The sequence below is a fragment of the Leucoraja erinacea genome, chromosome 38 (assembly GCF_028641065.1).
Source record: "Leucoraja erinacea ecotype New England chromosome 38, Leri_hhj_1, whole genome shotgun sequence".
In the NCBI taxonomy this organism is placed as follows: domain Eukaryota; kingdom Metazoa; phylum Chordata; class Chondrichthyes; order Rajiformes; family Rajidae; genus Leucoraja; species Leucoraja erinaceus.
This window is the reverse complement of record NC_073414.1, coordinates 1,433,772-1,453,870: the sequence shown is the minus strand read 5'-3', so window position 1 is coordinate 1,453,870 and position 20,099 is coordinate 1,433,772. Positions and strand designations below refer to the sequence as shown.

The following is a 20,099-nucleotide window of genomic DNA, read 5'->3' as shown; positions in this document are numbered from 1 at the left end:
AGGCGATCCAGGCCTGCGATGTTGTGATCCCGCTGGGTAACGGTGAGCAAGACCCGCGGCTGAATCCGAACTGGATGCGTCCCGCGGTTGAATCTGCCGCCCTCCAGTCCAGCGGACAAAGCTGTTGTTGCGGGAGCTCCGGAAAAACACTGCTGGATTTTCAACAAGTTGAAAAGTTTCGGAGACCTGCTGCAACCTATGACGGGTGCCGGCAGTCGCCGAAAAAGTTGCGTAAGTGGGACAGGTTCTCCACCCGTTCACACCCAAAAACCCAAGGTCAAATTACTGAGGTCAATTCACCTATAAAACTGCACGTCTTTGGAATGTGGGAGAAAACTGGAGCACGATAGCGCCTCACAGCGCCAGAGACCCGGGTTCCATCCTGACTATGGGCGCTGTCTGTACAGAGTTTGTAGCCAGGGTGGGGAAGTTTAAAAAAAGGTAACACAGAGAGTGGTGAGTCTGTGGAATTCTCTGCCTCAGAGGCCGGTGGAAGCCGGTTCTCTGGATGCGTTCAAGAGAGAGCTAGATAGGGCTCTTAAAGATAGCGGAGTCAGGGGATATGGGGGGAAGGCAGGAATGGGGTACTGATTGGGGATGGTCAGCCATGATCACATTGAATGGGTGTGCTGGCTCGAAGGGCCGAATGGCCTCCTCCTGCACCTATTGTCTATGAGAACATGGTTATAATCGAGCCCTTCACTATGTATCTGTAGGAACGGAGGTTTAAAAGAGTGTTGAGATTCTAATGCTTGATTGAAGATCAGCCAGGGAGTTGTGAATCTGTGGAATTCTCTGCCTCAGAGGGCGGTGGAGGCAGGTTCTCTGAAAGCGTTCAAGAGAGAGCTAGATAGGGCTCCTAAAGATAGCGGAGTCAGGGGATATGGGGAGAAGGCAGGAACGGGGTACTGATTGGGGATGATCAGCCATGATCACATTGAATGGCGGTGCTGGGTCGAAGGGCCGAATGGCCTCTACTCCTGCACCTATTGTCTATTGTAAGTGTAGAAAGTTATATTCCAGTTGAGCTTCCAGTGGAAGTGGTGGAGGCAGGTTCATTGGTATCATTTAAAAATAAATTGGATAGGCATATGGATGAGAAGGGAATGGAGGGTTATGGTATGAGTGCAGGCAGGTGGAACTAAGGGATAAAAAGTTGTTCGGCACGGACTTGTAGGGCCGAGATGGCCTGTTTCCGTGCTGTAATTGTTATATGGTTATGTGGTTATATTAATCTACAAACCTGTACGTCTTGGGGAGTGTGGGAGGAAACCGGAGCACCCGGAGAAAACCCACGCAGGTCCCGGGAGAACGTGCAAACTCCGTGGTGTGGGGTTTGTGATCATTAGTGTTGCACTGATGTGACTGTCTCTTGCCACCGGCATTGCATCACAAGTCAGCATGGGCAAGTGGCAGGGAAAGACTGAGTAATGAATTCTGCTATTTTCAGCATTTGATACATCAACGATACTTGCTGGGAAGGCTTGCCGAGATTGGAACCGTGGAGTTTTAACACACTTTAGGGGAAAACCCACAGTGACTAAAAGGCACAACTGAACGTAAGTAACGACACAGAAATAAATCTCTTTTCTTGACAGTGGGTTGGGGCTGGCTGAGTGAAGTTGATTGGATTTGTAGAACGAACCATGAGAGACTTCTCTGAAGTGGGAAACCTTTCTCTTCCGTCCCCAGATACCAGTCCCAACATAAAGGCCAAAGAGGGGGAGGAGTTTGTGGCGTTATATCTAAGGGACACTGGCTAGAATCTCTCCGATCCAAAGAGATTCCTTGAAGGATTCTCCAGCATTTTTGTCTACCTTCATTTTTCCAGCATCTGCAGTTCCTTCTCAAACAATTTCTTGAAGGATATCTCTGGGAGATGAGCCAGGACAAACCAAGCAGACATCAGTCGGGGAACAACCAGAGAACAAATATATTATAAAGTTTAGGAAGGAACTGCAGATGCTGGTTTAAACCGAAGATAGACACAAAAAGCTGGAGTAACTCAGCGGGACAGGCAGCATCTCTGGAGAGAAGGAATGGGTGACATTTTGGGTTGAGACCCTTCTTTAGACTGATGTCAGGGGAGTGGGCGGGACATGGATAGAATGTAGTCGGAGACAGTAAGACTGGTGGGAGAACTGGGAAAGCGGATGGAGAGAGAGGGAAAGCAAGAGCTACTTGAAGTTAGAGAAGTCAATGTTCAATGTTCTCCAGAGATGCTGCCTGCCTAACACGCTGAGTTACTCCAGCTTTTTGTGTCTATCACTTAGTTTAGTTTAGAGATACAGCGCGGAAACAGGCCCTTCAGCCCACTGAGTCCGTGCCGACCAGCGATCCCCGCACACTAACACTATCCCACACCCACGAGGGACAATTTACACTTTTTACCAAAGCCAATTAACCTACAAACCTGCACGTCTTTGGAGTGTGGGAGGAAACCGGAGCGCCCGGAGAAAACCCACGGGGAGAACGTGCAAACTCCACACAGACAGCACCTGTAGTCAGGATGGAACCCGGGTCTCTGGTGCTGTGAGGCAGCAGCTCTACCCGCTGCACCACCATGCCGCACAAGTTATAAGATCGTAGAGTGATACAGCATGGAAACAGGCCCTTCGGCCCAACTACTCCATCCCAACCAAGATGCCTCATCTAAACCAGTGCCATTTCGGTGACAATCAGTGGGAGCCATCACTTGTTGCAATAGATGATGGTGGTAGCAGAATTAGCTCAGGATACTTCCAGTCTCCCGCCCTGCCACATGGCCGCTCCTGCTATGGGACCTCCACCTTTAGTGAGACAACATTGTACCTGCACTTGACTCGATGATTCAATAACTCACCCTAGAACGTCAGAATCTGCCACAGTGGCCACAATTGAAAGTACTCTGAGTTAGTGATGTTCTATGGGTCTGTGACCTTGTTTTCTAATACATTGATGTGGTCTTCATTGCCATGTATGTGTCCTTCTGTGCTGCCCCCTTCCTGTAGGTGGCAATATTGAACAAAAGTCATTCCAATCTCTAAGTAATGCCCCTGTCCCACTTAGGAAACCTGAACGGAAACCTCTGGAGACTTTGCTCCCCACCCAAGGTTTCCGTGCGGTTCCCAGAGGTTGCCGGAGGTTGCAGGTGGTTGCCGGAGGTTGCAGGTGGTTCCCGGAGGTTGCAGGTGGTTGCCGGAGGTTGCAGGTAGTGGAAGCAGGTAGGGAGACTGACAAAAACCTCCGGGAACCTCACGGAAACCTTGGGTGGGGCGCAAAGTCTCCAGAGGTTTCCGTTCAGGTTTCCTAAGTGGGACAGGGGCATAAGATAAAAGTGCTGGAGAAACTCAGCGGGTGAGGCAGCATCTATGGAGCGAAGGAAATAGGCAACGTTTCGGGTCGAGACCCTTCTTCAGACTCTGTCTCCTCCTCATCTGGACCCAGGATGAGAAAACACACAACTCACTAACTTCATCCATTTCACCACTAACTTCCATCCAGCACTGAAAAACATACACCATGACCATTTCTGACACTTCCCTACCATTTTTTGACCTCACTATCTCCACCGCAGATGATAGACTACTGACTGACATCCACTATAAACCCACTGACTCCCATGGCTATCTGGACTACACTTCCTCCCATCCTGCTTCCTGTAAGGACTCCATCCCCTGCTCCCAATTCCTCCGTCTACGCCGCATCTGCTCCCAGGATGAGAAAAAAATTCCCCATTCTCTTAGTGTTTAATTTAGTTTAGAGATACTGTAGTGTACAGCATGGAACCAGGCCCTTCGGCCCACTGAGTCCATACTGAGACCAACGTTACAGGAAGAGGAAAACATATTTTTTGGGAGAGTGGAGTTGTACCACCCTGTGCTATTGGGGCAGGGATAGTTCTTCAAAGACACCCCTGAACACACACTTATTTACACATACAGCGAGGTGCAGTAAAACGCTTTATGTTGCATGCTAACCAGTCAGCGGAAACATCGGAACATAGAAAATAGGTGCAGGAGTAGAGGCCATTCAGCCCTTCGAGCCTGCACCGCCATTCAATATGATCATGGCTGATCATCCAACTCAGTATCCCATCCCTGCCTTCTCTCCATACCCCCTGATCCCTTTAGCCACAAGGGCCACATATTAAATATAGCCAATGAACTGTGGCCTCAACTACCTTTTGCGGCAGAGAATTCCACAGATTCACCACTCTCTGTGTGAAAAATGTATTTCTCATCTCGGTCCTAAAAGATTTCCCCCTTATCCTTAAACTGTTACCCCTAGTTCTGGACTTCCCCAACATCGGGAACAATCTTCCTGCATCTAGCCTGTCCAACCCCTTAAGAATTTTGTAAGTTTCTATAAGATTATTCATGATTTTGTTTTGCACCAATCTGTGGAACTCTCTGCCACAGAAGGCAGTGGAGGCCGATTCACTGGATGTTTTCAAGAGAGAGTTAGATTTAGCTTTTGGGGCTAACGGAATCAGGGGATATGGGGGAAAAAGCAGGAACGGGGTACAGATTGTGGATTATCAGCCATGATCATATTGAATGGCGGTGCTGGCTCGAAGGGTTGAATGGCCTACTCCTGCACCTATTGTCTATGTTTGTATGTTTACAATCAAGCCATCCACAGTGTACTTATACAGGATAGAGGGGGGCCTAGGGTGGGAGATTGCAACCTCCACGTGGTCCACCCAGTTTCGACGAATGCAATCAACCTGGCATGCACAATCAAATATGATGAAATAGAACAAGTTGTCCTACAACTTTAGGCTATGCACGCCATACACAAGAAGAAGATACAGTCTACAGGGAATAATGTTTAGTGTAAGATAAAGTCTGATTAAAGCTCCTATGAGGTAGATGGGAGTTCAGGACTGCTCTCTGGTTGTGGTGGGATGGTTCAGTTGCCTGATAACAGCCGGGAAGAAACTGTCCCTGAATCTGGAGGTGTGTGCGTTTGTTTTCACACTTCTGTACCTCTTGCTGGATGAGAGAGGGGAGGAGGGAGTGACTGGGGTGGGACTGGTGAGTTTCACAGACAAAATGCCTCACGACAGTCTTCACACAATGAATGAGCACTTCTGAACCGTTGCTGGCTGAGTTGGAACGGTTATGAATCATTTCTTCCGAGAAACAGACTTCAGTGAGTTTGCAAGTGTGGATAAACTGAAATGAACTTCCACTTTAACAGGGACAGTTTCACTGAACTCAATGATATATTAACAGCCATGTGCACTCAGAAATTGGCAAGCTACTTACTGGCAAAATTAACACCAGAAATTGCCAATATTCTTGCCAGACCGGCAGGGTGGTGGTTTAGCGGGTAGAGCCTCTGCCTCACAGCGCCAAAGATCCAGGTTCCATCCTGACCTCAGCTTCTGTCTGTGTGGTGTTTGCACGTTCTTCCTGTGACCACGTGGGTTTCCTCCGGGTGCTCCGGTTTCATCCCACACTCCAAAGATGTGCGGGTTTGTAGGGAAATGGTCCCTCTGCAAATTGCCCCCTCTGGTGTGTAGGGAGTGGATGAAGGAGTGGGCTAACATAGAACTAGTGTGAACGGGTGATCGATGGTTGGCATGGGCTCAGCGGGCCGAAGGGCCTGTTTCCATGCTGTATCTACAAACTTAATGGTTCAACATTTTCTGCAGCTAAGCACCTGTTATTGGGACAGGTTAGGGAGAGGCAGCATGGCTTGAGGGCTTCATAATTTAACCCTGACAAGTTTGGGGTGTTGAGGGTGATCAGTAAATGGTAGTGACTAGGTCAGGTGGAGTTTATCGTCACCTGTACAGGTACGGTGAGATACAGGTACAATGAAAACCTTGCTTGCTGCAGCATCTCAGGCACATCGACTCAGACTACACACAAAGCATAAATGATACATTAATTCTGCAAGACAGAGTAAAAAGATTCTGTTCAAGGAAACAGGACATTAGTGAGACCGAGAGTCCAACCACATGGTTCTTTGAAAGTGGCAAAACTGTTTTAATTTCATTCCATTTCATTTCCATTCCTTCTCTCCACAGATGCTGCCTGACCCGCTGAGTTACTCCAGCACTCTGTGAAACGTCACCTATCCATGTTCTCCACAGATGCTGCCTGACCCGCTGAGTTACTCCAGCACTCTGTGAAACGTCACCTATCCATGTCTCTCCACAGATGCTGCCTGACCCACTGAGTTATGCACTCTGTGAAACGTCACCTATCCATGTTCTCCACAGATGTTGCCTGACCCGCTGAGTTATGGTGCAGCAGCATCTATGGAGCTAAGGAAATAGGCAACGTTTCGGGCCGAAACCCTTCTGGAAATAGGCAACGTTTCGGGCCGAAACCCGGAAGGGTTTCGGCCCGAAACGTTGCCTATTTCCTTAGCTCCATAGATGCTGCTGTACCCGCTGAGTTACTCCAGCACTCTGTGAAACGTCACCTATCCATGTTCTCCACAGATGCTGCCTGACCCGCTGAGTTACTCCAGCACTCTGTGAAACGTCACCTATCCATGTTCTCCACAGATGCTGCCTGACCCGCTGAGTTACTCCAGCACTCTGTGAAACGTCACCTATCCATGTCCTCCACAGATGCTGCCTGACCCGCTGAGTTACTCCAGCACTCTGTGAAACATCACCTATCCATGTTCTCCACAAATGCTGCCTGACCCGCTGAGTTATGGTGCAGCAGCATCTATGGAGCTATGGAAATAGGCAACGTTTCGGGCCGAAATCCTTCTGGAAATAGGCAACGTTTTGGGCCGAAACCCTTACGGGTTTCGGCCCGAAACGTTGCCTATTTCCTTAGCTCCATAGATGCTGCCTGACCCGCTGAGTTACTCCAGCACTCTGTGAAACGTCACCTATCCATGTTCTCCACAGATGCTGCCTGACCCGCTGAGTTACTCCAGCACTCTGTGTCTATCTTCGGTGTCAAGCAGCATCTGCGGTTCCTTCCTACATGTTTTAGTTTACTGTAGATTATTAGTGTCACACACACTAAGATACAGTGAAAAGATTTTCTTTGCTTGCTATCCAGTCAATGAAAAGACTATATGATTACAATCAAGCCTTCCCCAGTGTACAGACAGGATCAAGTATACAGCAATTAGTGCAAAGATATAATATTGAAATATGATAATGTCCAATTAAAGATAGTTCTTCTTCAAATCTTATTTTTTCAATTCAAATATTATTTTTATTAATCTATTCATGTTCTCCAGAGATGCTGCCTGACCCGCTGAGTTACTCCAGTATTTTGTGTCTGACCCGCTGAGTTACTCCAGCACTTTTGTGTCTGACCCGCTGAGTTACTCCAGTATTTTGTGTCTATCTTTGGTATAAACCAGCATTTGCAGTTCCTTTCACTTGAATTAGCAAGGAATGAGTTTGCTGTGTAGACTAACTTTCTGACAAAGTGAAACTGAGCGCTGCTCACTTTTCTCAATTCATCCTGTGCTTTGTGGTGAGGTGATTATGAATGATCTAGTCAACTAGACCAAGGTATTTGCATGGGTATTTATTTTTCAATTCTAACTTACCGGTAATGTTAGTTAACAGAAGTAATGTCATCAACACCATGACGTTCTTGAACAACGGCCAGAACCAAGTCAACTCAAGTCAAGGGTAGTGTCATATTGTCACAAGGAATTGCAGGAAACACGTTCCCCATGTTGGGGGAGTCCAGAACCTGGGGTCACACACAGCTTAAGAATGAGAGCCTGGCCATTTAGCACCGAGATGAGGAAAAACTTTTTCACCTAGAGAGTTTTAGAATCTGCGGAAATCTCCATCACTGGAGACCAATTCACTCGATGTTTTCGAGAGAGTTAGATTTAGCTCTTAGGGCTAACGGAAGCAAGGGATATGGGGAGAAAGCAGGAACGGGGTACTGATTTTGGATGATCAGCCATGATCATATCGAGTGGCGATGCTGGCGTGAAGGGCCAAATGGCCTCCTCTTGCACCTGTTTTCTAGGTTTCTATATTTCTAACCTGGTGATGTGGGACTTGAGGCTTCTGCACCTCCTGCCGACAGTAGCAGTGAGAACAAGACATGGCCCAGACAGCGGGCATCCGTGATGATCCTTTATAAGGTAGCGCCCCATGTAGGTACTTGTGATGCAGAAACAAGCAACTGCAGATCCTGGTTTACAAAAACTACATTAAGTGCTGGAGTAACTCAGCGGGTCAGGCAGCATCTGTGGAGAACATGGATAGGTGACGTTTCTGCTCCAAGCTGGAGGATGAGACAGATGTTCAGCAGCTGTGGTGGGGCTTGAACTCTAACCTCTACAGGTGCACAGTAGAGAGCATGCTGACCGGTTGCATCGTGGCTTGGTTCGGCAACTTGAGCGCCCTGGAGAGGAAGAGACTACAAAAAGTAGTAAACACTGCCCAGTCCATCATCGGCTCTGACCTTCCTTCCATCGAGGGGATCTATCGCAGTCGCTGCCTCAAAAAGGCTGGCAGTATCATCAAAGACCCACACACCATCCTGGCCACACACTCATCTCCCCGCTACCTTCAGGTAGAAGGTACAGGAGCCTGAAGACTGCAACGTCCAGGTTCAGGAATAGCTACTTCCCCACAGCCATCAGGCTATTAAATCTGGCTCGGACAAAGCTCTGAACATTAATAGCCCATTATCTGTTATTTGCACTTTATGAGTTTATTTATTCATGTGTGTATATACGTACATAATGGTATATGGACACACTGATCTGTTCTGTATTCATGCCTACTATGTTCTGTTGTGCTGAAGCAAAGCAAGAATTTCATTGTCCTATCAGGGACACATAACAATGAACTCACTTGAACTGATGAACTCTTTATCTGTTTTCTGATGTGTGTATAGATATGGTATATGGCCACACTGATCTGTTCTGTATTTATGACTACATATCCTGTTGTGCCGCAGGAAGCAAGAATTTCATTGTCCTATCTGGGACCCATGACTCTTGAATCTTGACTTGATCTGTCAGTTTGTTTATCTTCATTAATTTATTCTATGTATCTTTACATACATCTCGGTCCCCTCTCCCCAGAAATGATGTGTGTATTTAATCTATGAACCAATGTTGTATAGCGTTAGTACCTCCACCAATGTAAAGCACTTTGGGCAATGAGAGTTGTTTTTTAAATAATAATTAATAATAATAATAATTTAATTTATAGAGCACTTTAAAAACAATCATAGCTGCAACAAAGTGCTGTACATCACTAATCATTGACAAAAAAGTTAATACACACCAAAAATAACAATCAAAAGAAATAGTGGGAAAAGACAAGTAAAATAAAGAAACATCAAAAACACCAAAAACAGAAGCAAAGCCTCAGGCATGGTCAAAAGCCAGGGAGTACAAATGTGTTTTAACACTGGATTTGAAGATGGACAGTGAGGGGGCCTGTCTGATGTGCAACGGCAGGGTGTTCCAGAGTGCCGGAGCAGCAACAGAGAAGGCTCTATCCCCTCTGAGCCTCCGACTAGACCTCGGTACCTCCAGGAGCAGCTGACCAGCTGACCTGAGGGACCGGGCAGGAGCGTATGGGTGGAGCAGCTCAGAGAGGTAAGGCGGGGCGAGCCCATTGAGAGATTTAAAAACAAATAACAAATAAATGTGCTATAGAAATAAATGTGACTTGGCTTGACCTGACTCTCAGTCTGAAGAAGGGTCTCGACCCGAAAAGTCACCTATTACAGCTTAAGGATAAGGGGGAAATCCTTTAAAACCGAGATGAGAAGAACTTTTTTCACACAGAGAGTGGTGAATCTCTGGAACTCTCTGCCGCAGAGGGTAGTTGAGGCCAGTTCATTGGCTATATTTAAGAGGGAGTTAGATGTGGGCCCTTGTGGCTAAGGGGATCAGGGGGTATGGAGAGAAGGCAGGTGCGGGATACTGAGTTGGATGATCAGCCATGATCATATTGAATGGCGGTGCAGGCTCGAAGGGCCGAATGGCCTCTACTCCTGCACCTAATTTCTATGTTTTCTATGTTTCTATTCCTTCTCTCCAGAGATGCTGCCTGCCCAGCTGAGTTATTCCACCATTTTGTGTCCATCTGTTGCCATCTGATAGTTGACCACAAACGGATGTGATCTGCACAGACTGCGATCTGCACAGTCACTCCATGTCACCTTGGATGTTGGTGGGGAGAGGGGGTGGGCGGGTCAAACATGTCGGTCCTGTGGTTAAAAACTCCCGACGTTTTTCTGGAACGTCAGGGGAAAATATTCTTTCATTATTCACGTCCTAAGATTAATCTTGTTGTGTACCTGAGGGACATTAAAGTGGAGTTTGATAGGTTCTTGAATATTGTGCGTAAGTCTGGGAAATCTACAAACTCTCCATGCTCTGAATGACGAAAAATATCTCCTCAGTGGGTTTCTGATCTCAGTCACTGGATCTGACCTTCAGATGGGATTTTTTGTAAATCTCCCCCCCTCCTTCCCCAGTTCAATCTATATTGTCAAAGCTTTTGTTGCGTGCTAACCAGTCAGAGGAAAGACAATACATGATTACAATCGAGCCGTCCACAGTGTACAGATACAGGATAAAAGGAATAATGTTTAGTGCAATGTAAAGCCAGCAAAGTCCGATCAAGGATAGTCCAAGGGTCACCAATGAGGTAGATAGTAGTTCAGTACTGCTCTCTAGTTGGGGTAGGATGGTTCAGTTGCCTGATTGCCTCTCCCTGCAGTTGTGGAAGGGGCTGATATTGTCATCAATGTTCAATCCAGCTTTGGTGTCCTGGCTATTTGACTGCAGGATGCACCATAGGCTGGTCTGGACACACGCACACACGCACCCAGGCATGCACACGCAACTGCCCACACATGCACACACACACACATGCACACACACGCATGCAGACACACACACACACATGCACACACACGCATGCACACACACACATGCACACACACGCATGCACACACACACGTGCACCCAGGCATGCACACGCAACTGCCCACACATGCACACACACACGTGCACACACACGCATGCAGACACACACACACATGCACACACACGCATGCACACACACGCATGCACACACACACACACGTGCACCCAGGCATGCACACGCAACTGCCCACACATGCACACACATATGCACACACTCACATGCACCGAGGCATGCACACACACATATACACACACACATGCATGCACACACATGCACACACAAGATACATGCACACACACACATATGCACACACACACATGCACACGCAACTGCCCTCATATGCACACACACACACACATGCACAGAGAGATAGAGAGATGGCAGGAGTGGGCGAGAGATTGAAGGGCAGTGCCCACAGGGGGCATGTGTGTGTAAGAACTCCTCCCTCATGTTGACAACTCGACAGCTTGCCCTGACTCAACCTGTGGCTTTGTGCAGTGGTGCATCGAGAAGCCACAGATGAATTGAGAAGCTGGCGTGCGTTCTGACCAGCGTTAGGTCTCTGTCGAGCACTGAGCGAAACTGCTGCACGTCATGTGGGGTTGCAACCAACCTCCTCACGTCAGCTTCCTGCCACCGATGCAGACAGTGTGTGCGTGACTTACAGCATCAGCAAACAACACAATCACTGAGGAGACTGTTCCACCCTGCCTGCGCTGAGCATCACACTTGGACACAACTGGCCGGAGTTTGTATACGGACTATAGACCAGACCAGACCCACACCGCAGCCTTCTCCAACCTCACAGCTCCACAAGGTACTGACTAAAACATTTATTTTTCGCGCTCAGCAAAAGATTCATATTGTACGTTTTCTTGTAGCGATGAGTCAGGGTTAAGATATTCTGATTTTACAAAATCAAAAACGTAACCATTTAAAATTAAATTCACGACTTCTCAAGGAGAGGGAAGAATTACATTTCATGTTGTCTATGACAGTTGTGCTATGTACAACAGTGATCACAACTTCTACTGAGGTGTGGATGGCCGTTGGCTCGCTAGGAGCTCATCCGACCTTTGACGGGTCTTGTATTTGGTCCTGCTGGGGGTCCGCAGCCCCCAAATGAAAATGGTTTGTCAATTGGGAATGAGATTGAAGGGAGAAATACAAAGGGCTGGTTAATCTGAGGAATTGATTGCCACAGACGGCAGTCTAGGCCACGTCATTGGGTATTTTTAAAGTGGAGATCTTGTTTTTTTGGTCTTCCAAAATATTCCAAATGGAATTTAAACTGGAGGTGAATTTAAACTATTCTATGCCTAGTTACAAAATGCTTTTTCACTGTCAATAGATTCCCATTTTCAGATTTACTACCAAACCAAACTGTAGTCTGGAGTTTGGTGTTCAGAGATCAAACAGCCAAATGCCTTTCTTTGTATAGAATTGCTTTGGCTGCACCATCGATGGGGTCTTGATTAGTACAGGTGTCAGGGGTTATGGGGAGAAGGCAGGAGAATGGGGTTGAGAGGGAGAGATAGATCAGCCATGATTGAATGGTGGAGTAGACTTGATGGGCCGAATGGCTGAATCCTGCTCCTATTTTTTCCCCCCCAATTAATTCATTAATTAGTTAATTAATTTTTTCGGACTCAAGGTTCAGACAAGGGACAACATTACATTAAAATACATTGCATATAAAAACACCATCAAGTACATTTAAAATCTTAGTATATCACTTATAAAAGCATTATAAATTACATTTTTTTTTAAAAACACAATACGTTAATTAAAATCCAGAATAAAAAAGAATGATCAATGTCCTACAACGAGACTTAAAACTCCTCTTAAAGATAGCGGAGTCAGGGGATATGGGGAGAAGGCAGGAACGGGGTACTGATTGGGGATGATCAGCCATGATCACATTGAATGGCGGTGCTGGCTCAAAGGGCCGAATGGCCTCTACTCCTGCACCTATTGTCTATTGTCTATTGAGACAGTGATACCAGTGTCTCCACAGCTGGGATTGGTAGCATGTGGTGCTAAACTTTATGTTTGACAAGGCCACAATAATTACATTTTTAGAGTCATTTATCCTGCAGATGAATTTATACGTAAGATTTCTTAGGATAGCTGACTTAGGAGTGCTGACTCCTGCAGCCACAAACATATTACTAGCACTACACCATCTAGGTTCCTTGAGCAGTGTTCTCATGGCATCATTATATGACACCTTTAGTCTCTGTAAGCTTGTCTTTCCGTAGTTTGACCACAGGTGCGCAGTGTAGAGTGATGTGCAATATGCTCGAAACAGCGACATCTTCACCACATCTGTACACGCTCCAAATTTACGCAAGAGAATATTCGCCTGTACATACATCATGCGTCGTTGCCTATAAATATCCCACCATCAGTTACAGAGATAGGTTGAATAAGTTAGGTCTTTATTCTCTGGAGCGCAGAAGGTTGAGGGGGGACTTGATAGAGGTCTTTAAAATGATGAGAGGGATAGACAGAGTCGATGTGGACAAGCTTTTCCCTTTGAGAATAGGGAGGTTTCAAACAAGAGGACATGACTTCAGAATTAAGGGACAGAAGTTTAGGGGTAATATGAGGGGGAACTTCTTTACTGAGAGAGTGGTAGCGGTGTGGAATGAGCTTCCAGTGGAAGTGGTGGAGGCAGGTTCATTGGTATCATTTAAAAATAAATTGGATAGGCATATGGATGAGAAGGGAATGGAGGGTTATGGTATGAGTGCAGGCAGGTGGGACTGAGGGGAAAAAAATTGCTGTGATTGTTATATGGTTATATGGTTATATCATCTGTCATTTGTTCTGTAATAATATGCCCTAGATATTTAACCTTATTACAGACACTAAGATTATTGTCAGACAATTTAAAATCAGGATATTTTAGACATTTATCCTCTTTGGTTCTACAGATCATAACAGCACTCTTACTAGCATTAGATTTAATGTCATGTTCCACACCATACACAGAACATATAGTAAGGAGGTGCTGGAGACCAGCGCTAGATGAACTAAAGACCACAAGATCATCTGCATACATAATATGGTTCACTAAAATATTACCAATCACGCACCCAGTGTTGCAGGCTTTCAATTGTTTAGACAGATCATCAATATATAGATTAAAAAGGACTGGGGACAAAATTCCCCCTTGTCTAACACCATTGCTAACCCCAAATGGGGCTGATACCCTCTTGCTCCATTTTATTTGCATAGTCTGGTGGGCATACCAGTAGGCCAGAATTCTAACAATGTATTTAGGCACCCCTCCTTGACTCATTTTACCAAACAGCTTTCTGTAATTAACACGGTCTAAGGCTTTGGAAGCATCAATAAAGCACATGAGGATTGTAGAGTTTTTGCCTCTATATTTGTTTACAATCTCCTTTAGGGCATATACGCATAAGTCAGTGCCATGTTTAGCTTTAAAACCAAACTGGTTATCTGTGGAGTTAACAAACTCATTTACTCCAGCAGAACTCTCTCTAAAACATTTGACAATATGCTGGCTAAAGCTATGGGCCTGTAATTATTTAGGCTGCCTAGTTTACCAGCTTTGTCCTTAATGACCGGCACTAACAGGACAGACAACATTGAGTCTGGTAACAAGCCATGAATCATAAAGCCAGTGAAACAAATAGCAAGGAGAGGAGCTATCCTCATACTCGCATGCTTAAGATGATCAGCAGAGATATGATCCAAGCCACTTGCTTTGTTGTTGGACAGCTTGTTCATGGCATGCTACACCTCATGTGACATAATCACCATTGAGTCATTATTCTCCATATTGTCCACCCGATACAAGTCACCTTGGACACAGTTGAATCAAGTACTATAATATTTTCCCCATAACTCCGTGATATTAGCTGCTCCAGAGATTCCATCTACAGTGCATGGTAGAGATGTTTTCCAACTGTTAAGTGCTATCTCGACCCGAAACGTCACCTATTCCTTCGCTCCATAGATGCTGCCTCTCCCGCTGAGTTTCTGCAGCATTTTTGTCTACCTTCGATTTTTCCAGCATCTGCAGTTCCTTCTTGATCCTTCTTCCTCTGGTCCTCGATTCCCCAACTCTGCATGTTTACCCAATCTATTCCTCTCATGATTTTGTACACCTCCATAAGATCACCCCTCATCCTCCTGCGCTCCTAGGAATAGAATTCTCGGCTTGGTTCTTGGTTTCTTGGCCCTCCAAAATATTCCAAATGGAATTTAAAGATGGTACCCCCATCTCCCCTCCCCTCCCCACACCTCTCTCCCCCTCTCCCTCTCTCCTCCCTCTCTCTCCTCTCCTCCGTATCCTCACACCCTCCCTCTCCTCTCCTCTCCCTCCTCCTCCCACCACCAACCCTCTCTCCATCTCCCTCCCTCTCCTCACCCTCCCTCTCCCCCCTTCTCCTCCCCACCCCCATCCCTCTGACCCCCCCACCCCCCTTCCCTCTCTACCCCACCCCCCCTTCTTCACCTCTCTCCCTCCCCTCCCCCCTCTTCCCCCTACCCCTCTGTCCCTCTTCCACCTCTTCCCCCTCTCATCCCCACTCTCTCCCCCCTCCCTCCCCCACTCTCTCCCCTCTCTCACCCCCCCCCCCTCTCCCCCCTCCCTCCCCTCTCTCCCCCCACCCCCTCCCCCCTCCCTCCCCCATCTCCCCCTCCCTCCCTCCCTACCCCACCTCCCTGTAGCTCCCCGTAGCTCCTTGAGTCCTGGCAACATCGTCTCCGCGCCCTCCCCAGCTTGAGAAGCGAAGGCCTCTCGTGCCTGCAGCCACATAGACAGAACAACCAAAATAAGTGTTGTCACAGCTGACCCTTCACGCCCAAAGGTTTCGCGGGCACGAATATTGCAGAAGTGGCTGCAATTTGCAATGAAAGCAACAAAGAAAAACGCTATTAAGCAAATTTCAATTTCCACAAGATGTATAATTTCAATTTCCACCAGATGTATAATTAGGATGAAGGTTTGCAAGGTTGCTGAGTCTAACCTTGTGGAAGGCAGAGGAAAGATCAATCCTTGCACGGAAACCCCTTTAAACTTAATCCCCTTTCAACATCTCGCTGCCTCACAGCGCCAGAGCCCGGGTTCCATCCTGACTACGGGTGCTGTCTGTACGGAGTTTGCACGTTCTCCCCGTGAAACGTGTGGGTTTTATCCGGGAGGTCAGGTTTCCTCCCACACTCCAAACACGTGCAGGTTTGTACCTAAATTGGCTTTGGTAAAATTATAAATTGACCCTATGCCTGTAGGATAGTGCTAGTATGTGTGGATCGCTGGTCAGTGTGGTGGGCCGAAGGGCCTGTTTCTGTGCTGTATCTCTAAACTAAACTAAACTAAACTTTGAATCTTTGTAAGAGTATGATATAAACTGTCGGAGGAACTCACACTGCAAAGACGTGCAGGTTTGTAGGTTAATTGGCTTGGCATAAATGTAAATTGTCCCTAGTGTGTATAGGGTAGTGTTAATGTGCGGGGATCGCTGGTCGACACGGACTCGCTGGGCCGAAGGGTGTGTTTCCGCGCTGTATCTCTAAGCTAATTCAATGTTCAAGAAAGAACTGCAGATGCTGGAAAAATCGAAGGTAGACAAAAATGCTGGAGAAACTCAGCGGTTGCAGCAGCATCTATGGAGCGAAGGAAAAATGAGGTTTCTCCAACATTTTCGGGCCGAAACCCTTCTTCAATGTGCTTAAGAAGGGGGGGCAGATGAAGAAAATCGAAGGAGGACAAAAAGGAGGAGGAGGAGCGGCTGAGCAGATCTATAGAGGGAGGGAAGAGGCAATGTTTCGGGCCGAAAACAGACTGAAAGAAAGGAGGAGGAGGAGGCTGAGGGCTGAGGGATGGGAGGAGACAGCAAGGGCTAACAAAATTGGGAGAATTCAATGTCATGACAAAGTGTTTAAGAATGAAAGCTAATTCAATGTTCATTTATGTGATTCCAACCTTCTATTTACACTTTCTTCTTCCAGGTTGGTTTTGTGATGATCCACACAGTGAGTACGGACATAGACCATTCGAATATGAACGACTCGGCCAACAATGCGCTGTCCTGCAATGAGACAATGTGTGGAATTCGCTTTGGAGAAAGTGACACTGCCCTGGCCTTGATGTACGGCATCACCTTCCTGGTCAGTCTGACCATGAATTGTCTCACCCTCTGGCCAATCATCCTGCAGGTCAAGCAGAAGAACGTCCTTGGCATCTACCTCTTGAGCCTCACCATCTCCGATCTCCTGTACGCTCTGACCATCCCCCTCTGGGTCATCTACTACTACAGCGGTCACCGCTGGAGGTTTGGCTGGGTGACCTGCCACCTCTCGGGCTTTATCTTCTACTCCAATGTCTACATCAGCATCCTCATGCTCTGTTGTATTTCCGTTGACCGCTACCTGGCCATAGTCTATCCCATGAGGTCAAAGAACATCCGTCGGCCCAGCAAGGCCATCATGCTCAGCCTGCTCATCTTCATATCCGTCTTTACTGTCCACCTTCTGGTCATCCTCTGTACCATCAACGACAAGGGTCCCGACATGCTCAACCTCACCTGCTATGAGCACATCCCCCTGGTCAAGCCGGTGGCCTTTGGCAACTACATCCGGTTCTTCATCGGCTTCCTGCTACCTCTCCTCCTTCTCATCTTTTGCTACCAGCGAATTCTCAAAGGGGTCAGGAATAGCTTGAGCCTCCAGGACGAGCTGAAGACCAAGGTCAAGCAACTCTCCATCTCGGTCATCATCATTTTCCTCATCTGCTTTGGCCCCTACCATATCATCCTCTTGGCCAGAACCATCAACTTCTCTATGATGGACTGCACCTGCCAATTCGAACATAAGGTTCACATCTACTTCAACATCTCCTTGGCTTTCTCCAGCCTCAACAGTGCTGTGGACCCCATCCTGTATGTACTGGTCAGTGACAATGCCAAGAAGGACCTGAAGAAGTCTTTTGCCGCCATTAGATACGGATGCTTCAAGAAGAGGCTCTCCAGTTATCCCTGCACGATGACCACAAGGACCCATGTTTAAACGCCGACTGTGGGCTCAAGGAACTAAAGGGGTGAAGGTCCAGAGCAGGGTTAACCTATGATGAGCGTTTGTCGGCACTGGGCCTGTACTCACTGGAGTTTAGAAGAATGAGGAGAAAAACTCATTGAAACTTACCGAACAGTGAAAAGCCCGGATAGAGTGGATGAGGAGAGGATGTTTCCACTAGTGGGAGAGTCTAGGACTAGAGGTCACAGCCTCAGAATTAAAGGACGTTCCTTTAAGATGAGGAGGAATTTCTTTAGCCAGAGGGTGGTGAATCTGTGGGATTCTTTGCCACACAGACGGATGTGGAGGCCACAAGTCAGTGGATATCTTGAAAGCAGAGATAGATAGATTCTTGATTAGTGCGGGTGTCAGGGGTTATGGGGAGAAGGCAGGAGAATGGGGTTGAGAGGGAGAGATAGATCAGCCACGATTGAAGGGTGGAGTAGACTTGATGGGCCGAATCTAAATCCCTTTGTGACCCAGAATATTTTGTTGTGCGTGTGAGTGTGTCTTTAACCTCAGTCTTTACTACAGTCATACAGCATGGCAACAGGCCCTTCGGCCCAACTTGTCAATGTTGGTCAAGATATCCATCAACACTATTCTGAGTTTCCAGATTTGACAAAACCCTCTCAAGCTTTCCAATACATGTGCCCTGACTTTTAAATGGTTTAAGTTTACCTGCCTCAACCACCTCCTCCGGCAGCCTGCTCTATATGCCCCAGTGGTGCAGCGGTAGAATTGCTGCCTACAGCACTGGAGACCCAGGTTCGATCCCGACTACGGGTGCTGTCTAGACGGAGTTGGCACGTTCTCCCCGTGACCTGCGGGTATTTTCTCCAAGATCTTCGGTTTCCTCCCACACTCCAACAGGGGTTAGGTTCATTGGCTTGGTATGAGTGTAAAATAGTGTGTGTATGATCGTGTTAGTGTGTGGGGATCGCTGGTCGGCAGGGACCTGGTGGGCCGAAGGGCCTGTTACAGCTCTGTATCTCTAAACTAAACCAAACTGACAAGATATTGCTGCCTCGTGATTTATATATCTGTTTAAACTAATTTTATGTTCATTCATTGTTATTTGTATTGTAAATCAGATTTTAAATTCTTAAAATGAATATTTTGAAACACTGGGGATTTGAAAATGGCGTCTTAATTTTTGATGAATTAATTCATTATTTTTCAAGGATCTGTATTAATTTAGTGGGTGTATCTGTGTGCATTTGTGTGTGCTCGCGTGTGTTTGTACATGTGTCTGTGTGTGTGTGTGTGTTTGTACATGTGAATGTATGTGTGTGTGTGTTTGTACATGTGAATGTATGTGTGTGTGTGTTTTTACATGTGAATGTATGTGTGTGTGTGTTTGTACATGTGTCTGTATGTGTGTGTGTGTTTGTACATGTGAATGTATGTGTGTGTGTGTTTGTACATGTGTCTGTATGTGTGTGTGTGTTTGTACATGTGTCTGTATGTGTGTGTGTGTTTGTACATGTGTCTGTATGTGTGTGTGTGTTTGTACATGTGTCTGTATGTGTGTGTGTGTTTGTACATGTGTCTGTATGTGTGTGTGTGTTTGTACATGTGTCTGTATGTGTGTGTGTGTTTGTACATGTGTCTGTATGTGTGTGTGTGTTTGTACATGTGAATGTATGTGTGTGTGTGTTTGTACATGTGTCTGTGTGTGTGTGTGTGTTTGTACATGTGAATGTATGCAGGTTCGACATTCTCCCCGTGACCTGTGTGGCCTCATTCTCCCCGTGACCTGTGTGGCCTGACTATGGGTGGACAAGCGGATGGGGACTGGACTTTGTGCCTTCCCTCACAGTGGGAACCATTGTGGGGTGGGGGATGATTTTATGTTTTATGTTAAATTCATCTTTAATGCTGTGTTGTGTTCTCAGTGGTGTGCTGTAATGGCAACTAGACTTTCACAACACCAACTGATGCATGGGGCACTAAATGAACCTTTGAACCTTTCTCCGGGTGCTCTGGTCTCCTCCCACACTTCCGGAAGTGTTGACGCTGTGAAACGGCGGCGGCTCGCCTGCAGTCTGTCTGTTTTTATTTTTTTGTGTTGTTTTTTTTTGTCTAGTTCAGTTAAATTTTTGGTTATCAGGCGGTGTCATGTGTGTGTGGGGGGGGGGGGAAACAGGGCTTTCTG

The 20,099-nt window shown here is 46.7% G+C and overlaps 1 protein-coding gene across 1 annotated transcript; it reads left to right on the top strand.

Moving 5' to 3' along the window:
- Positions 1–11,295: 11,295 nt before the first annotated feature.
- Positions 11,296–19,230, top strand: LOC129714087 (G-protein coupled receptor 4-like). The gene is made up of 2 exons (XM_055663553.1): positions 11,296–11,708; positions 16,880–19,230. Exon 2 carries the CDS (start codon positions 16,892–16,894, stop codon positions 17,933–17,935), a length of 1,044 nt encoding a protein of 347 aa, XP_055519528.1. The 5' UTR covers positions 11,296–11,708; positions 16,880–16,891; the 3' UTR covers positions 17,936–19,230.
- The last annotated feature ends 869 nt before the right edge of the window (positions 19,231–20,099 follow it).